The 22,706-nt window shown below is 37.0% G+C and overlaps 1 protein-coding gene across 10 annotated transcripts in view; it reads right to left on the bottom strand.

Moving 5' to 3' along the window:
• Window positions 1-22,706, bottom strand: part of LOC103700360 (uncharacterized) — a 50,971-nt gene that overhangs the window by 25,616 nt on the left and 2,649 nt on the right. For all 10 annotated transcript variants that reach the window (XR_015972311.2, XR_015972312.2, XM_008782335.6 and 7 more), the window contains 6 exons: window positions 22,630-22,660; window positions 22,303-22,484; window positions 19,253-19,412; window positions 17,054-17,150; window positions 10,190-10,359; window positions 3,844-4,010 (listed from right to left, as the gene is read on the bottom strand). Coding sequence is in view for 8 of the 10 variants with exons in the window: in XM_008782335.6 (XP_008780557.3) it covers window positions 3,844-4,010; window positions 10,190-10,359; window positions 17,054-17,150; window positions 19,253-19,412; window positions 22,303-22,484; window positions 22,630-22,660 (807 nt within the window). In the remaining 2 variants the exon portion in view is untranslated. The remainder of the gene's footprint in view (window positions 1-3,843; window positions 4,011-10,189; window positions 10,360-17,053; window positions 17,151-19,252; window positions 19,413-22,302; window positions 22,485-22,629; window positions 22,661-22,706) is intronic.

Genomic DNA, 22,706 nt, shown 5'->3' on the forward strand with positions numbered 1-22,706 from the left:
TACTTTTGGTCTATGAATCTGAGTGAACTAACTTCTCTTCGACACTCCATTAGAGCTGCAGGTGCCTTTTGTTTTTTTGGTATGCTGGACAACTGTCTTCTTACTCTTCGTGCCACTACCCTTTGTGCCTTCTCTGCCTGGCTATGTTAGGAGGATATATGTCGCCCTTCTGATCAAGTTGACTGGATAGCGTAGTGGCCTCATCTAAGCGTCTTCAATTATATCTCTGAAAGGATGTCTCGAACAAGAAGTCATGTGGGACCGGCTCTTTCCTGTGGTTGTGGCTGATCAGCTAGAAGTATGCGTGAAATATTGCTCTCTGCCCATTGCCCTGCATTGACCCTAGCCTCACTGGCTACAAAACTGGCCAGTCATGGAGGCGATCCTTCCTCATCAAGCTCCAGCTCCTACTGGCCCACAAGTCATCCGATTATATGATCATCCTTATCATCAACAAAAGCAATAGTGATCGGATCTGTCTTTAGCTCCACTTTCTCTTGCATGCACTTCAGCCTGGACCTCAGATTGTAGTGAACATATACAAGATCGTTGAAGCGCTTGTGTCAAACAGTTTCTCTGCTTGCTGTGGATAAGGATGAAGGTGGACCAATTGTGCTCACAACCACTCGAAAAGACCGACTAGAAGAGAAACTGGATATTTAACCGCTTAAGATTTTTTTGCAGACAAACCAAAATGAATCCACCATTCAGCTGCAAAAATATTGAAAAAATTTATATATAAGATAGCACTATATTAGTAACCATTTAACGCTAGGTAAATATCCTCCTGATGTGTAATATACCTAGATTCATATTTTTTTTACTTACGACAAATGCCAAGACTCCAAAGCTGTCGATGCCCTCTCTAAATATTTTGGCCTGTAAAAAAAATCGTATTGTAATATGTTAATAATTGAATATAGCAGTTAACTTACGCATGTTACTTAAGTTAACTTACCCCTTCTAGATATAGAACCGCAACTTTTGGATCAGGCTCCATCTTGTAAATCACATTATGCAGAGTGGCCAGAAGTTCGTCATCCATATCGATTCCATCTATGGTGTACTGAAATCGAGAATTCAGGTAGTATATTGCAGATAAAGTTTGTTATTATCTTAGTAAAATCATACAAGCACATGAGTAATCTAACTTTCAATATTCTTGTTTACCTACTAGATGCAAGTCCCTACTCATCTGGTAGTCTCATCGCCGCTCAATAATATCGATGTACTCCTGAGCATACGTCGGATCTACCTCCATGATTTGAATCTTTTTCCTTTCCCTCATGTGATAGAAGCTCATCTAGGGGTACCTCTCGTTGTCCACGGTCCGAAGCACTTCATACAATGATCTGATAGCCTTCACCATCATAGTGGTCCGCTGCCAAAATGTGTGCTATGTCACCAAATCCTCGATAATACTTTCATTAGTGTCGGACCTCGCATATCTACTTTTTTTTTTACTTGGAATTGAGAAACATCTGACATAGAATTACTTTCTTCTCAAGAAGGCTATCAAGTGCAACGTAGTTGGGCAAAAGATATGGATCTAAATCAGCATCGTGTCAACTTTCTGCTGTTTCGAATCTCTTTTGGGAAAGGCATATAGCATGGATTGCTACTCCTGGTGGAATCTCTCTGCATGACTTCTTTTTGCTACCAAAGCCTCCAACATAGATGCAATACAGCCACCGCCTCTACTGACGCCTTCCTGACTGAGGTCCTTCCGAACTTTAGATTTATCCTGTTGCTCGTAGAACCGGAGCCCGACTCGTAGTATGAGGGCCCAAATCGAGCTCTATGCCGGGCCACCTCATCCTGCAGCCATTGATCATTCATACTCACCTGCATGGTAGCTTGAATTTGTGCCTCCTCGTCATTTGGAGCGGACGCTTCCTCTGACTTTCTGAAGTGATAAAAATGTGGCTCTGCCGCTCGACAGTCCACCTCCGCTTTCTTGAAAACCCTCTCCTTCGCTGCTCTGAAATCAGCGACGTACTTCTTTATTAACTGTTGAATCTCCTGTGGATATTTTTGGTATATAAATACGTTGGAATAACCACCAGCCAAGTATTGTTTCAATCTGGTTACCCCTCCTCTCTTGAACTCTGTATTGTACTATTGCACTTCCAATGGTGCCGACCTGAGAGCATTTGCCTATGATCCCAACCAATGTCACGCTATAGCTCCTTTTTTCTTGATAGCTCCATTATTCTTGCAGGTTTATCAACTACGTCATTTTATCAATTATTTAAAAATAACAAAATTGTGTTATGATGAAGATAATTTTTTTACGTCAGAAAATATATATATAATTTATCTAATACATAATATTAAATTTTTATAATTTTTATTTATATATTTTTAATAATTTTTAAATTTAAAAATATGTTTAAAATATCATAAATTCAAAAAAAATATGTTTTTTACTTCAGAAATTACTTCTGAATTATGTAATCCGTACTACTAATGTTTATAATTTTTGATATTATTTATATATTTTTATTTTTTAAATTTAAAAATAATTTTTAAATATTAATATTTAAAAAAATAATTTCAGCTCAAATCCATGTAGAACCCAACAATGAATATTACATATATTTTTCTAGACCCTCGGACATACATCAAAAGCTACTTATTTTTCAATTTTTTTAAAATTTAGGTCTAAGCCACTAAGAGCATGATCGCATCAAAACTTGAATAAATTGATATTAAATTTTTACTAGAGAGTGGCTTGCAAGCTTCTAAATACACTTCTAATTTTATATTTTTTTAAAAATATATTATATAAATATTCTATTTTTTAATATGCAAATGTATTTTTAATTTTTAGATATTATATATAATCTGAAAATTAAAAATTTTTATATCATCGTGTAGATCATGCATATATCTACAACATATAATAAAATCAAAACCAAATAAAAAATTTCGCATGATCTTCTCTTATTTTGCAAATTTTGAACTATTTTTTCAAGCCTCCAAAAATTGAGGAAATAGAATAAGGGAGAAGAAGCACACCTTATTTAGGCTTATATCTTCCTTCAATCGTGCTGAACCAGTGTGATTTTCGCCGTGAGAAGAAAAAAGCCGGAGAGCTTAAAAGTGATGTTGGAAAGGCCTTCTCAAGCCTTTCCAACATCTTTTAATCAGCAAACAAAGGAAAGGGGAGGGGACCGTTTCAAAACCGGGTCGACTCGGTGTGAACCGGGTGGTTCGGTCCAGTTCGGCCTTCTTTACATTGAACAGTAGAACAATGGCATACAAACCATATAGTCGAACACTATAAATACGTTCACCGCACTTTGAAGGAGACCATGGTTTTCTTTATATCAAATATTTTAAAAACCACATTCAACTCATATATTGTAAATTCAAAGACTCCTCAGACCAATACAGTGCCAAACATTTCTGATGAAATTACATTTAAGCATCATTGGGTTCACTGGAAATATTATCAAATATAGTTTCACCATTAAGTGATGGTTATTTATTGACAGGAATTTCATTGAATTCACCACAAACATGAACAAGCACATTTTTTTCTCTGATACCATTTCTAGAGCTAATGCACAAAAGTTGAGTACACGGGTGAAGATATTCAAGATCCCAGAAAAGAACAATAGAGCAACTTGAAAACCAAACTCTCAAAGATATTAGCAATTGTCAGTGCCAGAGAACAAATTAACATCTCAATGAAAGAGAGCAATTACAAATAAAAAGTTGGCACAGTAAACTTAATAATATAGACTTTGATCAAGTTCATTTGGTATACAGATCATTGAGTTAAATAATTACAATAGTCACAACCGAAAATAATTCAAACAATTTTCCAATGCTAACCTGATAACCATCCATAAAGATGCACTTCATGATCCACTCAATTGCAGGTTCCATTAAGCTTATTAGCATTTTCTTATTCTTGTAATAATGGCTGTTAAATGTTTCTTTATCCACAATAATACGTTGCAGTAGAATTCCGATATTACTAAGGGACATGATCAAATATCCTGTCGAGAAGAATGTTATAAGCAAGTGATCAAAAGAATATGTAAAAAAGTGTGTAGGTTAATGCTATCCATTACAAAATTGAAAAGCCACAAGATAGAGAAAATATACAATTTTCAATCAGAAAATCTAAAAAGTTAAATGAACACTTCAATGTGGTCTCCAGAACAATTTTTGCGTTAAGTACATAAATATGCATGTATCGAGATGAGACTTATATTTATGAAAGATTCTAACCATTTCAAGCATCACGAAGATGAGATGCACATATATCTGTTGTATCATTCATTTACAATGTTATTTGCATATTGTGGTACCTAGAAAATGGCCTATTTAGATACGTTCAATTAACAAAAAACAATTTGGTAACCAGAGTTGTTCACTTTTTTAAATGGTATGTTATGTAAGGAAAACCGATTTCACTTTTCTGCTTGTACAAAGTATTCAAGTGAAAGAAGCAACCTGTCTCAAGAATTCAACAAATTCATCAAGTATCATCGGATAGTTTTGCATATAGAACAAAAAGGAGACATTTATATAAAACAAATATTCTTTAATGTGGTAACAATCAAATGCACTCACTGCATTTGTTACAGGGTTATCTGTAAGATGGTTGAAACTTGAAACCCTTTCTTGCCAAGACATACATGCAATATTAAAACTCTTAACAACTTCTAGAGCTAATTGAACTTGTACGTATGAAAATATGGTATCAGGCACAAGTTATGGTAATCATGTGCAAAGTTATGATACACCATCTATCATTAATCTAAATACTTTAGATCTATTTCTGCTGCACTGCCTGATTAAAAGGACACACCAGATCAAGTAATGTTACGCAATCTAAAACACCTCTTGAACTTGGTGGCTAGATTTGATTTATTCTATACTCAAGGTACATTTTCTAATGATGTGGTCCAAACCCTGCACTGAATATCTCCATGATGTGGATAATATGAGGAGGGCTTCTGAGCATTTCTTCTCAGACAAAATCATGAAACTTTCTAATGTGTTTCACATGCTCAAGAAACATTACACCTAATACAATATATGAAATAACCTAATTATGAAGGAGCATCAATCACCTCAAAAAATTTTCTTATAGAAGTTTGTAAAATCAAGACAGCTTACAATTAGCAAGGCTGATTGCACCCCACTGCAACAATTCCCACATTTTTTTTCTTTTCTTTGTGCCCCTATAGGTGACTAGATTTCCCAAAAGAGCAATTCATAAGCCTAAAGCAAATCCCATTTTTCAGTAATAAGTAAACCAGCAAAATCTATCCCAAAATGATATATGCGTTAAGATGGCATAAGAAGCACACTGATCACTACAGAGAGAGCAAAAGGTTTGATAATAGCCTCCTAGCAAGGTCTTTTAGGAGAAATCATGCCCAGACTCAAGACCCTAACAACATATGTCCAGTCTAGTAGTAGTCACCAAGACCATTTTGCCCATAACGGCATAACATGTTGACATTGTCTGAGATTCTTCATTAACTGACATGTTATCAAGTCCAAAATGATGATAGGGATTGGTAAGATACTCATGAGGCCTTTGTCTCAAATTTTCAGTGCACGATTTAGGTCAAAGGCAACTTTCACTGATTTTATATACTTTCTATTAAGATATTCTTCAAACATCAAGAAGTGAATTACTAGCCATTGCTTTCCCTTTTACTCACAATCGAAGAAGATGTGCTACATCTGGAAGTGTAACTGTGATCTCTCTGTGAACTGTATGAATTGTATTAGTCTTCTTTTACCTCTCACAAAGCACTGAGAATCTGAGATTAAACAATGCATTTTTCACATCTAGCTGATGCAGCTTCCAAATAATTTGCAGCGACAAAGAATGGGATTCGAAATGAATTCAGCTTGCCCACAGGTATAAATATCTCTAGTCAATCAAATTAAAGAGTTAAGTGCAGTCTTTTGCAACTAACCCCACTTTTATTCTAAATTCTATTCCTTTTAAGTTTTAACTTTGTGATAGACATTATTTTGTATCCTATGGTTTTCTTAATTTATTAGCTTTTCCATTTGAGCAATGTGACCATTTCTTATGGATCATTTTACCCTAGATTAGAAAATGCCTCTTTAAAGTTTGGCATATGTTGAGTACTTGAGCTTGGTGTCATTCAACTAGTCAATAAAGAAAGCAATCGGACCGCTTTCTTGACTAAGGATGGCACCAATAGTGACACTAGAAGCATCACAATCAACTTTGAAGACTAGATCAAAGTTTGGAAGTGCTAATACTAGTATTTTAGTAATCCTCTTCTTCAATTTTTCAAAGCTCCACTGTGCTTTGTCAGTCCATCGAAATTGATCTCCCTTCATGCACAACAATAGAACTGAAATTCTTGATGATATATCGTTGATAAAAAGAAGCTCCGCCACAAAAACTTCTCACCTCATGCAACATCTTGGGCGTGGGCCAGCTGGTGATAGTGTCAACTTTGCTAGGATCTGCTTTAATACCTTGGCTTGACATAACAAATCCGAGGAATACCAACTTGTCTATGAGAAATTGACACTTCAAGTTAGCGAACAACTTTTGCTCTCTTAAGGCTTGAAACACCTGTCGAAAATGTGTCAAGTGCTCTTCCTTCACCTTGCTGTAGACAAATCTCTCAATGAATGGCTTGAAGACTTGATTCATGAGATGCATGAAAGTGCTTTGAGCGTTGGAGAGAGCAAAAGCATGACCGTCTACTTGTACATGTTGTCTTAGGTCTTAAAGATAGTTTTCTACTCATCACCTGGGCATAGTCAAATCCGATGATCGCCACTTCGGAGATCAATCTTGGAGAAAATAACTGAGCCATGCAGTTGATCGAACAAATCATCAAATTGAGGGATGGGAAATCGGTAATTGATTGTAATATTGTTAACAACTTGATTATCGATGCACATGCGCCATGATCCATCCTTAGGTACTAGCAATGCTGGCACGGGGCACGAACTAATGCTTTCCTGGACTAGCCCTTTCTCCATGAGCTCTTTCACTTGATACTGAAGTTCTTCCTGCTCCTTGGGACTCATATGATAAGCAAGTTTGTTGAGGATGACAACATCAGGTACAAGGTCAATGCATTGTTGGATATCACGCATGGAGGAAGTCCGGCTGGGATCTCATTAGGTACAACATCAGCAAATTCTTTTGGACTCCTCGTCCTAGGCGCATACGAGGCAATCGGATGGGATCCATCTTCAAGGGTACTAGGATGATCTTCATGCCATCCTTATCAAAGGTATAAGTATTCTTGAAGCCGTCATAAATAGCTTTGTGATCAAACTGCCATGGATTCCCTAACAATATATGACGGGTATCCATAGGAATAACATTGCATCATGTCTCATCTTGATATCATTTTTCAATGGAGAATTGGACCAAACAATACTTTGTTACTTTTACTTCATTGCCTTCCCTAGCCACTGCAACTTTTAGGGACTAAAGTGATCTTCGGTAGGCAATTTCAGCTTATCAACCATCGGCATTGTAATGACGTTCTCACAACTAGCTCCGTCTATGATGACGTTGCATATCTTGCCTTATGAAATGCACTTAGTATGGAAGATATTGTGGCATAACCTATATTCTTCATCAACTACCACGGTCGTATTCAGGCTGCGGCGGACCATCAAGGCTTCACCTTGATCGGCATGCACTTAGCTCTTCCTCGCTCGGGCCTTCCTCGTCCCACTTACTGGCTAGTCTCTTCCTTCTCTTTTGCGCATGATTCTTCTTTCACCAAAGAGACGAGCTTTCTATTTGGGCAATCAACCCTTGGCACTTGAAACACTTGTGATGGTTGGAGATGACGGTGCTGGAACGAATGGGGTTGTTGAGGATGTCCTTGTCCCTCTTTTAAGATGGTTGGAAAGTGCTGGGTTTGAAGGATGCCGATATCTTTGACATAAAACTCCTCCAATTCGACAATTCATCTCTATACCTTGGAGCGCAAATTACTTGTTATTAGTTGTTGCTTCTCGATTTCTGTTGCCAATCATATCACGTCGTTTAGCATCCAATAGGGTTGGAGTTGCACGACTTACTACTCAATTTTTGGCTTCAATCCTCCAAGACATCGTGCTATAGCTTGCCCTTCGAGCTCCTAATATCGCACGTCATGAGAAGTTGCACGAATTCCATGGTATACTCTTGTACGATCATGTCGCACTGCCTAAGATTGTGGAGCTTAAGAAATTTATTCTGGTGATAATCTTCAGGTAAGAACTTATGTTTAAGTTCACGATGCATCTTGTTCCACATTCGGATCCTGCTGCCTACTACTTCATGCTCACATCGTCGTTCCAAATTGTTCCACCAAACTGATATGTACTTCTTAAGCTTGATGGCAACTAGCTTCACACATCGATCGTCGGGAACTTTATTAAGCTTGAAGACTCGTTCAACTGTGTGGAGCCAATCAACGAACTCGCCAAATTGCAAGTGTCCTTGAAAGTCAAAGATGTCTATTTTGATACCGAAGTCATGATGGTTGCAATGTAGTCTTCGTTCACGTTGGTGCCGAGTATCTTCTTTGCTCGATGGAGATGTTTCTTTGTTGTTTAATGGATTGAAATCTTCCACTTCTTTATTGGGACACTTGCTTTCATCATCAAAGGGCTCTCTATCAGAGTAGTGATTGGAATCATGGCAATGTCAGCATTCACATTGCTCTTGCTGTTGATGAAGCTGCTGATTTCCTTATCGAAGTTGTTCAAGCTGGCAGCACAATTCATCTAATTCCATATCTCGCAAATTTTGCTCGCTTTCAACATGCTCTTCGACGTCGCAATAGTGGGGCGGCATATTGGAACTGCACTCTAATACCAACTAACGCTAGGGAGATGCTGAACTTGGGCAGAAAAACTAGGAAGAAAGATATATCGATGCAACCAATTGTCGTGAGGTTTAGGCACATATGACACAAGCGGACAGTAGTTGGAAGAAGAGCAGATGTGGATCACTCTCTTCCAAGGCCGAAACACCATCTTGGCTCGCCACTCCAAGAGTACAGCTCTCATCTGCTCACTCACAAACCCTAGGAATCCACCACAAGGGAGAAGAGAGAGGACACAAAGAAAACAGGGGAATAATAATTCTCACAATAGAATCTCCACTAACCAATATCTCAAGTATCTCTAGTATGATTACAAGAGAGAGCCCTAATAGGGTATTGAGAACTAGTACAAGGAGACTCTTTTCTTCAACCTTCCAACTGGGATTCCAAATCCTATTCTAACTTGAAAAATCCTAACTACTAACTTTTCTAATAACATCAAAAGTTTTTAAAAAGAAAATTCACAAAAATCAAACTAACATCAAACTTTTCTAACGAGACCAAACTCATATTGGGTTCCAAGACCCGTGCGGTTGGAACCCGCAACCCGTGCAGCCGAGACCTGCAACCTGCACGGTCAGGACATGCGTCGTAGGCGCACCGGCGGTCAAAGAGCTACCTCAACATGTGTTGGTTGTCCACCTAAATTAGATTAAAGGGGGGAGAGGGAAGAAAAGCATCATTTGTTGAAGAGAAAAATCCATGGACAAAAAATACTTCAGGGATGTCGGATCTTCCTATAAGAATATGGAAGGTTGTCTTATGTTTGCTTGAATCCAAAGAAATCTCTTGTTGCTTTTAGTGAAGACTCTTGTCCTTCAGATATGTTTGCAATTTCTCTAGTTCAAAAATGCATAAAACTATATTGTCATGTTTAACACAGACAAAAGTGATAGGACATCTTGACTACCATTCACAGTGCCTCGATAAAGACTTGGTGGGAACCAATATGATCTTTCAAGACCAGCAGCTTTCTCCTTGAGGTTTAATTTCCTTCATATAATTACACCACAAGTTCCAGCGAAGTGATTTCCATCCAAACAAACTGTTGAGTGTGAGGTGATAACACTTGGATGTCATTCTAGTCATACAAAAGCAAGCAATAGACAGTTTGGACATAGACAAAAAATCAGAATTTCTACTAGGCTCATGGCTCAATGATTAAGTACCAGAGAAGCATGATGATTTCTTTATGTGCATTGACCGAGGTATAGCAATATAAATTCATATCTCAATGTATTATGCATTTGGGAACAAAAATGTAGCGGCTTAATATTTCATTGCATTCAACTGCCACATAGTATTCATGAATATGCTTTTTATCTTACCTGTGTCTATTGGATGCAGTGTTCTTGCACAGTGGGCCATATAAAGATGACAATAGGCAGATGCAAGTGGATCTGCCACCCCTCTCATCATCATAGCCAAGCGCTGAAGATTTAACAAAAAATTGTCTTCCAGGAAGCACCAGCAGCGTAAAATGGCAAGTTCCAAGTATCTGGGACACAATTTAAATTATAAGCGCGCTATAAGTCCTTTCAATAATACAAAGGTTACAAATATGATAAAGCACTTATATATGACAAAGTTTGCATAAATTTAGACTCAGAAGCAAGAGAGAAATCCTAATGGCATCATATTATACCTGTGTCATATTAGTATCTAAGTAAAATCTTGGGGAACCAGGTATAATGGTCCTGATTACAAAACTAACATCCTCTGGACTTGAAAATATAAAGCAGAAAGTTAACAGGAGGGCTACATGACCAATACATTTCGGAATTGCACTAAGTGCATGATTGAAATTATAAAATATCCAAGCATTTCAATAATCAAAAACAAATATCTTCAGTGTCTAAATGTATCTAAAACACAGTGATGTCCAAAATTAGCTTATTTTCTTTCTAAGTGTCTGGAACTCAACTTATAAATTGTGACAGTTGGATAACAGTTTACAAGGTGAACCAATAAAATGCACCATCTGATTGCCACATAATCCAGTCATTAATCAGTGATTAAGGGGTCAATATAACTTAGATTACAACAAGAGTTACTGAAATATCTTATATTACCGAAATCTTGGAATGTGATGACCATATGACAGCATGATTATACCTGTCATATTTCATATAATCAACATGATGCTTCGTCTCGTGGATAAGTGAGGAAAGAGGGGATGATAACCCATACTTCATCAAGGATGATAACCCAATCCTCTTCCCATTATCTTCTTGCAAGATCCTATTTCTGTTGTTTCCTTCACAAAGGCTTTGTTTACATGGAATGAACTAGGATCAACAAAGACTCTCTGTTGACTTCTCAGCATTTCAAATTATTTATCTTAACACTCACTTTCCTTTCATATTTTTTTTCTCTTTCACAAAAAAGCCTAAGTCCAATCAGTAACTTATTTGTATTTCTCAGCCTTTCATTATTTGTCCCATTAGATCATCAGGTTCTGCACCTTAAAATGGAAATTCTAGCATCAGATGACACGAGGACAAAATCAGAAAACTGATATCTTATTTATCCACAACTTGCTATTATCAGATTTGATCTGACCAAAAATTGGGGTATCTCTTTCTCTCTCACACATTTATTTCCCCTCTATGAGGCATGTTATGTGATTCTGTAAAACAGACACAGCAAATTGGAGTTTTACACTGAAGAATTCTTATAGAGATCAGACTTCGACTGTTTAATCCAGCAATGACTAACCATGTGGTTTTCATTTACATGCATCAATCCGTCACTTTCTATCTATTATTCATATTTCTTTCTCCTTCCGCCATTTTTTCCAAGGATACAAATAAGCTTTCATCATTCACACCCTTCTTCCCACCAAAATTGGTTAGTCAACTTGCTTCCATGTAGCTTATGCCAACAATTTCCATGAAAAGGGCTTATTGACCCTTCTATTAATGACCAAATGAAAATGGACCACCTAACTCACACATTCAGAAAATACTAGGTGATACTGTACAACATTGAATGGTATAGTGTGATAAACAATCAGCACAGTACAGGAAATGCATCACAAGTACCACTAGCATAAAATGGTATCGCATGATATATGCTCGGGTTGCAGCATTTCAGCCCAATATATTATGGTACAAACCCATACAAAACCAGATAAAGCGTTTATGCAACAACTCAGGACCTCACCCAAAATGGCTAGCCAAATAACATTTTTTTGGTTTCTTAGTCCTGTATAAGTACCTAAGATCTCTCCGGCGAATAACCAATGTGGAACTAAATATACATCTATACGGTCCTCACATACTCCCCCCATTTAAGCCCATGATATCCTTGTCAGGCTAAGCGTTCAAATCCATTCAAATCTAATCACAAGCACCACGATCAGCCCGTGGTCAACCTCAATGAGCCCATGCTGCAGTGTCCCCTAAGGATGCAAATAGATCGGGTTGACCCGTGAGCCGACCCGACTCAACCCGATCCATTTAGACCCGATCCAACCCATTTTGGAGGATCCGTAGGGCTGAGTCGGGTCCTAAAATTAAACCAGTTCTATTTTTGGATCAGGTCTGGATTTACTGAATTCCGACCCAACCTGACCCGAGCGAACCATATATAAAGTATTAAAGTATTACTATAAATAAAAAATAAATTGGTTCTAAGAAACCGCTCTTCACTCTGCGCTAGTTTCTGCACACGTAACATAATAAATGTGCATTTTGACTTTGTAAGCTAGATCTGATCATGAGCTACGGCTCATGTTGTAGCTATGGGATGTCCTAATAAATTTTCAAGATTGCCCGGCTAGAGAAGCTAATGACAAGAAGTTTTTTTTTTTTGAACTTTTTGAGGGAGAGGCAGAGGCTGACAAGATGTCGCTTCCCACTCTTTTTCCTCTACAGCCTCGGCCTACAGCTCATGTTGTAGCTGTGGCATGTGCTAATAAATTTCCAAGATTGCCTGGTTAGAGAAGCTAATGACAAGACGCTTTTCTTTTTTGAACTTTTTGAGGAAGAGGCTGACAAGATGTCACTTCCCACTATTTTTCCGCTACAGCTATGGAACAAAGAAATGAAATGATTAGGGGGAGGGGAGTGGGAGAGAGAAGCGATAGAATAGACGTCAGTCTCCTTCCGGCCATCCGCTTCACCAACTCCCGAGCCTCGGTCTCCCCTTCGGCCCCAACGACATCGTGCTGGCCGCTATCCTCCTGCTGGCTCACGACGTACCGACTTGTCAAGAACGGAGCGCAGGAGGTCGAGGAGCTCGACACGGCGGACGAGGCGGAGAGGTTGACAGGTACAGGGGCCAAGGAGGTCGACGGTCCGGGGGGCGAAGAGGTCGACGGTCTGGGGGCCGAGGAGCTCGGACATGCAGAGGCGCTTGACAAAGTGCCAGTAGGGACCGTAGGGGGCAAAGGCGAAGCCGGCGGCATCGTAGGCGAAGTGGTGGGCGGCGGCGGTCTGAGGGTGGTTGTAGATGGCGGTGCCATGGGTCTTGAAGACCTCGTGAGCAACGTTTGGAGAGGAGGTGATGATGCAGAGGGTGGAGCCGAGGCGGAGGCTGCAGAGGGGGCCATGGAGGGTGGTAAGGCGGTAGAGGGTTTGGTGGACGGGGGGCAAAAGAGGTGCAAGTGGCCGATGACAAAGAGGAATAGTGCCCCGGTGGGAGGTGGCGGCGATCGGACCAAGCTTTGGAGAGGGTGGCAAGGAAAAGGATTGAGGCAAAGGATATGGCTGATTTTAGTTGAATAAGCTTTAATGGATTGAGTGATGCACCAGACCAAACGAGCGGACCCGAATCGAACCCAAATTTTTTGGGTTGAAACTGGGTTATACATGGACCCGACCCGACCCGAATGACCCGTTGGGTCTGCTGTAGACCCGACCCGACCCGATTTTTTATTGGATCGGGTATGGGTCCAAAATTAGGACCCGAACAAGAAACTAGGTCGGGTCAGGGTCACTCAGGACCCGGTCCGACCCGACCCATTTGCACCTCTAGTGTCTCCTAGTCCACATGGGCCATGAGCCGGGTCTACTCTGATACTATTTGTAACAACCTAGGACATCACCTTAAAAAGGCTAGCCTGAAGGTATTATTTGGATTTCTTATATACCTAAGATCTCGCCGGCGAATAACCTATGTGGGACCAAACACACACCCGCACGGTTTCTCACAATTTAGTGCTCAGTTTGCTCAATGTTGTTTACTATTTTTTGCTTGCAGACTACTTATAGCATATCTCATTATTTTTGACTAATTATATGGCTTCCTAGATGTCTGCCTAAATTTCCCAAGGGTCTATTTATCTTAGTATTTAAACTAAGATAATGCTAGTTAGCATTAGTTTGCTAGACTTCTTTGGACAGTGCAGTAGACATGTTTTAAGATAAGTTAGCTAGTTGCAAGCACAAGGCAAACCATAGTTATATTTATTTTAGGACTACAGATCTATTTCGAACGGACAAACAACGTCAAAATGTCCAAAATACATCTCAAAATCCACTAGAAAGCAATCAAAAGAAGTTTACATCTATGAAGGATAAAAATCTGATCTCACTTATCTATTCCACCTTTCTTTCTCATTTATATCCCTCTTTAAGAGCCATTTTCACTAACATTACCAAAGGTCAGCCAGAGAAGGTCAGAGTTCTACACTTCTACTTCTTCATTTTGCCCTAGAAGATTCGAAAAAATGATTATTACACAACAATATGTTAATATTTTATCACAAGGAGCTCATATCACCCTACTGATGGTATCAGATATTTTTGCACCAAATAATTTAAGTTGAAGAATATGTGAAACTGAAACTTCTAAAGCATGACATAAGACAGTATAGGTAATAGAATTATTATCTGACAATGAAAGTATGCAAACAATTTTCATCATGGACTGCCAAACTGGGTGTCACCCAGTTCGGCCCATATTGAGCCGACCCGATGACCGGGTCAGTTCGCTTGTGGAGTTCGAAACCAAAACCGAACCCAAACCGGTCAGAATTGGTCCAAATCAATCCTGAACCAGCTGGTTCAGCCCGGTTCCGAACCGGTTCTCCCCCTCTCCTCTTTTTATACAATGGGATCTTGGGAAGGCTTGAGAACCTCTCGGGCCTTCGTTAAATTCTCCTTTCAACCCCCCTGTGGTAAAAAATGCGACGATTCAAGGAGTATCCAACCCAAAATACGGTATACTTTCTCTCCCCTGCCTCATTTTCTCCTTTTTTTCAAAGCCGAAAAATGCCTCAAAATTTGCAAAATAAGGAAAGATCATGCTAAAAAATTTTATTTTGGCATGATTTCATGATATGTTGTAGATCTATATGTGATCTACACAATCCCACAACTTTTTTTAATTTTTAATTATATATAATTTTTAAAATTAAAAAAATATATTTGTGGATTAAAAAATAACAAATAAAATAAAATTCAAAAAATACTGTAAAATCACAAGCTTATTCAAAGGCATGCAACATACTCTCCAACTAAATTTGGTATCTATTTATTCAAGTTTTGATGTGATTATGAGCATAGTAGTCTAGGCCTAAATTTTAAAAAAATTGAGAAATAAATAGCCTTCAACGCATAGCCGCGAGCCTAAAAAATATAAGCAGCATCTATGATAGAGCTCTATATGGAAATGAGCTCATATTAATTTTTTAAAATATTTTTATTTCAAAAATATTTTTAAATTTAAAAAATAATTAAAAATATATAAATAATACCAAAAATTATGAAAAATTAGTAGTACGTATTACATAATTCAGAAGTAATTTCTGAAGTAGAAAACATATTTTTATAAATTTATGATATTCAAACATATTTTTAAATTTAAAAATTATTAAAAATATATAGATGAAAAATATGAAAAATTAGTATTATGCATTAGATAAATCAGATGTATTTTCTAAAATAAAAAAATATTTTTAATCATAATAAAATTTTGTTATTTTTAAATAATTAATAAATTGACGTACTTGATAAGCCTGCAAGAATAGTTCGATGCTCTCATGTCAGCACCAAAACTTAAAAATATATTTTTTAGAAAAATATGTTTTTTGCTTCAAAAATTTCTTCTGAATTATGTAATACGTACTACTAATTTTTTTATAAATTTTGGTAATAATTATATATTTTTTTATTTTTTAAAATTATAAATAATTTTTTAACATAGATATTTTAAAAAATTAATTTAACCTCGGATTCATGTAGAATCCAATAATGAATGTTATATATATTTTTCTAGTCCTATGAGCATGCATCAAAGGCTACTTATTTCTTTTTTTTCTAAATTAAGCTTAGACCACTGTGCGCATGATTGCATCAAAACTCAAATAAATGAATACCAAATTTTGCTAGAGAGTAGCTTGCATAACCCTCAATACACGCTTATGATTTTACAGTATTTATATATTTTTTATTTTTTAAATGAAAATATATTTTTAATTTTTAAAAATTATATATAATCCAAAAAATAAAAAATTTTATGTCATTGTGTACATCACCCATAGATCTACAACATATAATAAAATAAAGTCCCAATCGAAAATTTTGGCAAGATCTCTCCTTATTTTGCAAATTTCGAGCTGTTTTTTAAGAAAAAAATGAGGGAATGCGATAAGAAAGAAGAAGCACACCTTATTTCGGCTTGGATCTTCCTTCAATCATGCCGAATCGGTATGATTTTCGCAATGACGGGAAGGGGAACAGCCGAAGAGCTTAGAAACGATATTAGGAGGTCTTCCCAGGCCTTTCCAACATGTTTTAATCAGCAAACAAAGGAGGGGAGGGGGCTTAGTTCAGAATCGGGTCGACTCCGTGCAAACCAGACGATTCGCACCGAGTTCGAACGGTTCCAAACGGTTTCGGCTAGTTTGGTCCGGTTTGGGCCTTTTCTAGCCACTTTTAGGCCAAAACCGACTCCAATAGGTGAACCGACTCTGTTTCCACTGGGTCAGCTCAGTACAGGCCGAACTGGACGGTTCGGTCCAATTCGGCCTTCCTTGCTAAAAATACTTTACGAATAAAATTTACTGTTAATGGTAGCCATAATTCTAGGCTTAAACCTACAATAAGGTCGATGAAACTAAACCAGTATGAAAGTAGTCAAGAAGTAAGAAGAATGTTAAGAATGGAACAGCATTTAGAAGAGTTAAAAAGAGTTCCATGCAGAACAAAATAATTTAGTACAATAGGTGGAGTAAAGATATTCACATGCGAGGAAGAAGCTCACGAATTGATCCAATTTTACAGAACCAGTTATAACAGGTCTCTTTTGCTTCAGAACATATATCAGCAGATTGAAATTTCTCTGCACGCAACATCAAGAAGAATCAGAGGGAAGTAACACTGACAATGAGTATCATACTGTGTTAAATGAACCAAGCCGACTTCAATCATTCTTGAGCCTTTTGATTGTAACTTCTCCAAAAAGGTAGTTATAGATAGAGTTTCAGGTAGACATTTAAAAATAGCATTTACGGGGAATAATACTAAAAGTTCTGGGCCTTTTGATCTTCTATCCATAGTTATGATAAGAATGAAACTAATATGGGATAGGAGGGCTTGTAGAACGTATGCACCAAAATCATTTTGAGGCTAGCAATCCTCTGGTCAACCCGCCTAATGGCTGAGGCAGCAAGTCAGTTGCTTACGTCAGTAACTCACAAAGATGGTGTTACAACAGCCCTCATGAATACCCTCTTTAAAACATCCATCATTTGATCGGATTCACATTCGAAAACAGCAATATTGGAAAGCAACAATCACTTCACTATGCATATGCATCCAAAAGTATCAAAATATATAACTGTTTGATTTGTTCCCCTTTTCTTTGAACTAAAAACACTAATCTTGCAACCGACACTTGAAAGTAATAAAGAAATATAAGTGAAACAGAAAAAAATAAACAAAGACAGTCGCCTACATTTAGTTCTCTTCAGCATTTCAAGCAATCCATTCATATGGAAAACCGTAACATAATAGCTGCAAAGCTGCAGATTAATCACTTAATTACCTGCTCACAAAATTTCCATCTTTTTCATGCATGCTATCTACACCAGCCACTTACAATAGGATCTCTATTAAACTTGGTGAGGAATTTCCAACATGCAATTGAACTACAAAACATTTTTCAGAAGCAACTTCTTCACTGTTATGGTCCCATCTACGAAGTATGATGATAGATAAGATCTCGAATAGGACAAATCCATCAGGAATAGAGTAAGAAATGTCTCTAAAGTGACATGATTGTCAAATATCATTGACTGATGAAGGAATTCATTAAACTATTGAACACTGAATAGATAACATCGTCAATATGCATGCGAATATCAAAGTTGTATACGAGAGCACAGATGCATGAGATAAGAATAACAACATCAATACCTATGATGATGTATGATAAACTGGAAGAATAGGGCTAGAATACATAGAGGAAGCTGTTTAACATCTGCAATAGGCTATAGATTAGCCCCAGGATTGCACCCAATACTGTCAAGACTTTTTGTTTTAATGGCTAGACCTCAGACAGAAAATTGAAGTAGAATAAAATTCACCCCAAATAGATGAGATGAAGCTCTTTATCTTCTGAAGTTGCAAGCAGGTTTCACCTAGCAGAACTAAAGAAGCAAAATGATAGTCGATACAACAGATATTAAAAATACAACTAAATGATGTATGGCTTAAACTGAAGGGATGCAGCGAAATTCATCCTGTCAAAGTGTGAGAACAATGCAGACTCAGAATTTAGTAAAATTTCTAGCACTACAAAGTATAAACTTTTAAGCAAAAACAGCAGGAACATCACAGTGTCAAAACCTTGCCATATTTGCTTGCTTTCAAAAAATAATTACATTGAATGCCAGTATCTGTTGAGTTAGTTTCTTAAAAAATAAAAATAATATAAACAACTCTGAGGCCATACAGCAGTCCAGTCAATGTCGAAATTCTGAATTCGAATAGAACTCTTATCAACAACTGAACCAGTCACCAACTAAATCATGCATGAATACATACATCTTAACTTGCACAAAATTAAATGATAAAAATCTGAGTTTATCGGAATCTTGGTCTAAAATTCCCGAAAAATTCGCTTTTTATGATTACATTGGTAATAATCCGGCAAAAGGGGTCTTTTTCTTGGTCGGATTGTTGTACAAAATTGGAAGCAGAATTCTGCCTCTTACGTAACGACGCTTGAAAAGAGTACGCGCGCTACGGCAACACGTCGACATTGTAAGTAGAATACTTGCACAGCCATACATATATTTTTATCCACATTACTTGCAAAGAAAAGGATATGATTTGGTGTCCACATCAAGCAGAGCATAACCACAAATTATTAAAAAATAAAACAAAGATAATAAGAATGATGCCATAACAGTTTAATTAATAGAAAGAGATGCAGTATACCAGGCAAAGAATATATCAATGTCCCATCATCAGCATATTCAGCCTTCCTCTTAATGCGCTCCCACACCAAATCACCAAGCATATCCATTATATCTATAACTAAAACAAATAGTGTAGGATAAAACTGAAAACCAGATGTGTCTAATAAAAGCCTTGCAACCTGTAAGAAATACATAAATGTTAGTGACATATAGAGAGACAAAAAGGTAACATCCCCAAAATCATATATTTAAACCGGGTCAGATATACTAAAAAATCTACTTGAAGAGTCTTGAACCTAACAAAGTATCTCATCGATAAATTCATGCAGTTTCCAATTATTTTCTACAACCAAGTCCCAAAGCCATGTTCCTAACTCTAACAGTTTTAAACAAGTTAAGATAAACGTATACAGAGAACTAGCATATTGGCTAGGGCTGGGGCATGTTGAGTTGCGGCTTCAACAATAAACTATCATGTTCAGTGTATTAGGCATGAGATGAAATTCAGCATTCAAACAAACAACATACACACCAACTGGGAAAAAAAGGAAAAAAAATGTTCAAGAATGAAACAGTAGAATTTATCATGACTCGATGACACAAGAAAAACTTCAGCAACTTGCAGCCTAGAAAATGTGCAGTTATTGGGACATTAGCAACACATCTGCTGAAACTGTTAATATGCAAGAATAAAAGAATAGAAGTTAAATTGTTAACAGAAGAAAAACTTAGATTAATTTTAATTTATCATTACTCAGTGACAGAAGAAAAACTTCAGTAACTTGCAGCCTAGAAAATGTGCAGTGATTGGGACATTAGATTAAAAAGCACAACTATTAAATTGTTAATATGCACAAAAAATAACTGAGAACTTCTAAATATCAGACTAAGTTGCCTAGAAAAAAAAATTATATATATTCAATTTGTTCACTTACTCTTGACTTCTGAATTTGTTGTCCTTTGGTTCTAGCACTTCTCCCCCTCTCTTCCAGTTTGGAAAAGGGCAAGGAAGCACAAAATTATGGTAGTATATAAGATGAGACAAGTTGGTTTGTACTTAATAGAATACAAAGCCCCCACCCAAAAAAAAAAAGATGTTTGAAGGATGCTTTCCGGAAACAACCGAAGCTCTTAAAATACCTGGGCGATAAAAGATCATCGTAAAATCACTAACCCCCCCCCCCCCAAAAAAAAAAAAAAAACAAAAAAAACAAAAACTTGGGGAAGTAAGCTGGATGCTAAAGAAAATGGAATTATTCTAGTATGGTGACTAAGGGAGTTGAAGTAGCTCATCTTTTAGATTCAGAGATAAAAGAGAATGAGGTCGCAAAGAAGCAAAATTTACAAGTGCCAGAGCTTATCCTACGCGTATGGATACCCGCCTCCTCAATGCATAAAAGAGAAAGGCATTTAATTTTTATAGTTGGGTGTGGAAAAGTTTGTGATACAGTATGCAATTCAGGACCCTTATTGTCCAATGAAAGATAGTTCTTAAGAATTAAGATATGCTCCAAGGATGATGGACGGACATCCCTTATGATCAGTCCTATTTTGGTCAGATTGTGATATGTAAAATTAATATAAATGAATAATGAATATTGTTGTTGTTCTTGTTGGAGCATTTTGTATGAGGATGTTGTCTTTCCAAAGGGAGAAAAGATACTCATTGCGGCATTTAGATCAAAGATCTCGAAACCATCTAAAAAATCAATGTGGCTGGAACTAGCCAATCACGAGACTGTGGAACCATGTTGAAAATGTGTTTCAAAAACAGAGGGAGCTTAGTTGCCAGAATAAATGGCAGACATAGGAGCAGCAATTTAAAGCACTCTTAGAAAATGAGATTCCAGGTTCCAAATACCCTCATAATAGAAAATAAGTAAATATTCTTAATTACATGCTGTTTGTTAAAAAAGTAGTGGGAATTCAAGAAATGATGAAACAATAATTGGTACAATAAAATTAAGACATGGTTAATTTTAATATAAGGCTATAGTAAATGATGATTATCGGAAGAGGAGGTGGAAGTATGGAAGCAGGTAACATAGGGTGAGTACCACTCCGCATAAATGATCCTAGCTATCAAGGGACTACGTAACAGTAATTGGCCTTGGAAAGATTGCCAACACCATTCTTGCTTACCCTTCTAATCACTACTTACAAAAAGCTTAATATTGTGCTGCTATGTTTCATAATCTCAAGCAAAGTTTAGAACAGAGAGGCCATGAGTGATAAATGAAACCTCATCCATCACATTATAGCCAGCTTCATGTAGTAGAGCCATAATGAGTCCTTTAGGCTTTCACAAACACCTTAATGCATTATAATGTTTGAAGGTACTAGGTAGTATAGTGGACCAAGTGTCAAACAATTGGTATGGAAAACTTAGTGAATCTCAAGACTTCAGACAAAACAACAATACTAATAATCAGCACAATAAATCACCCAAAATTCATTAAATAAGAAATGGAAAGATGCGGCACTTTGTAGCATCAATTTCAAAAGTCGTTATTCAAATATCTGTAAAGAACTAGATTAATAAAGAGATGGTCATCATAGTGGTAAAAATGACACAATATTCATGATACAATGAATAATAGTATGTACCAGACATAAACAGGATATCACAGATATACACTAAAAATACAACATGCCAAACAAAAGAATCATTTTGAAATGCTTGGAAAACCAAATAAAATGTGTTGGCAAGACATTTCTGTCTAGCCTTAGGTAAATTTCAAGCCTTAGAAGCATGTGAGCATATAATTCTTGGCCACTTGGCCAACTGCTATAAGACCCAGAAATTACCTAATTATTTTGATGGAAATCCTCCTGATCAACCATACATGAGCTTGCTCAAGGACAGTCAAAACAAGAAAAGTGGAATAGGATGGTAGAGAAATTACCTAAATATTTTAATTAAAAACCTCAGCTTTAATCATAGATAATATAAGTTTAATCAAAAACAGATAAAACAAACAATAGAGTGTAAGCTATTAAACATTAAAGCCTGATAATGCAGCATAAATTTAACAACAAATTCAGAAAGCATGTAACAAATATGCTTACCTTGATGGATAACTTCAGAGCTTTGATGCGATCATCAGCCCTCCATGCTTGGGAAATTTCACCTTTAAGTTCTTGTAATCGTGAAACATATTCCTGCCTCGTGATTACCTTTTTCTCCTCCCTCACAACCATTTCTGGGTCATCCAGCTCCTCCATATGCATATCTGCCAAAGTCTTATATTCTGCAAATTCCCCCATTAAAAATAAATAGATATGAATGGCAGGCCTAACAGACTCAATTGCATTCACTAAATAATATCTTAGGTAGTGATAATTTTCGATGTTTAATAGCTCTACAGGACAAACAAGATGAAAATGACTGCATACCTTTGCTGTTTCTTGCCAAAATATCTGATGTCTGGAAATAGAAGAGAGATTCAATATTACTGGCAAACATCACAAGC

This window comes from Phoenix dactylifera, chromosome 12 (genome assembly GCF_051530095.1).
Source record: "Phoenix dactylifera cultivar Ajwa chromosome 12, Ajwa_hap1_PhDact_Kaust_v1.1, whole genome shotgun sequence".
Classification (NCBI taxonomy): Eukaryota; Viridiplantae; Streptophyta; class Magnoliopsida; order Arecales; family Arecaceae; genus Phoenix; species Phoenix dactylifera.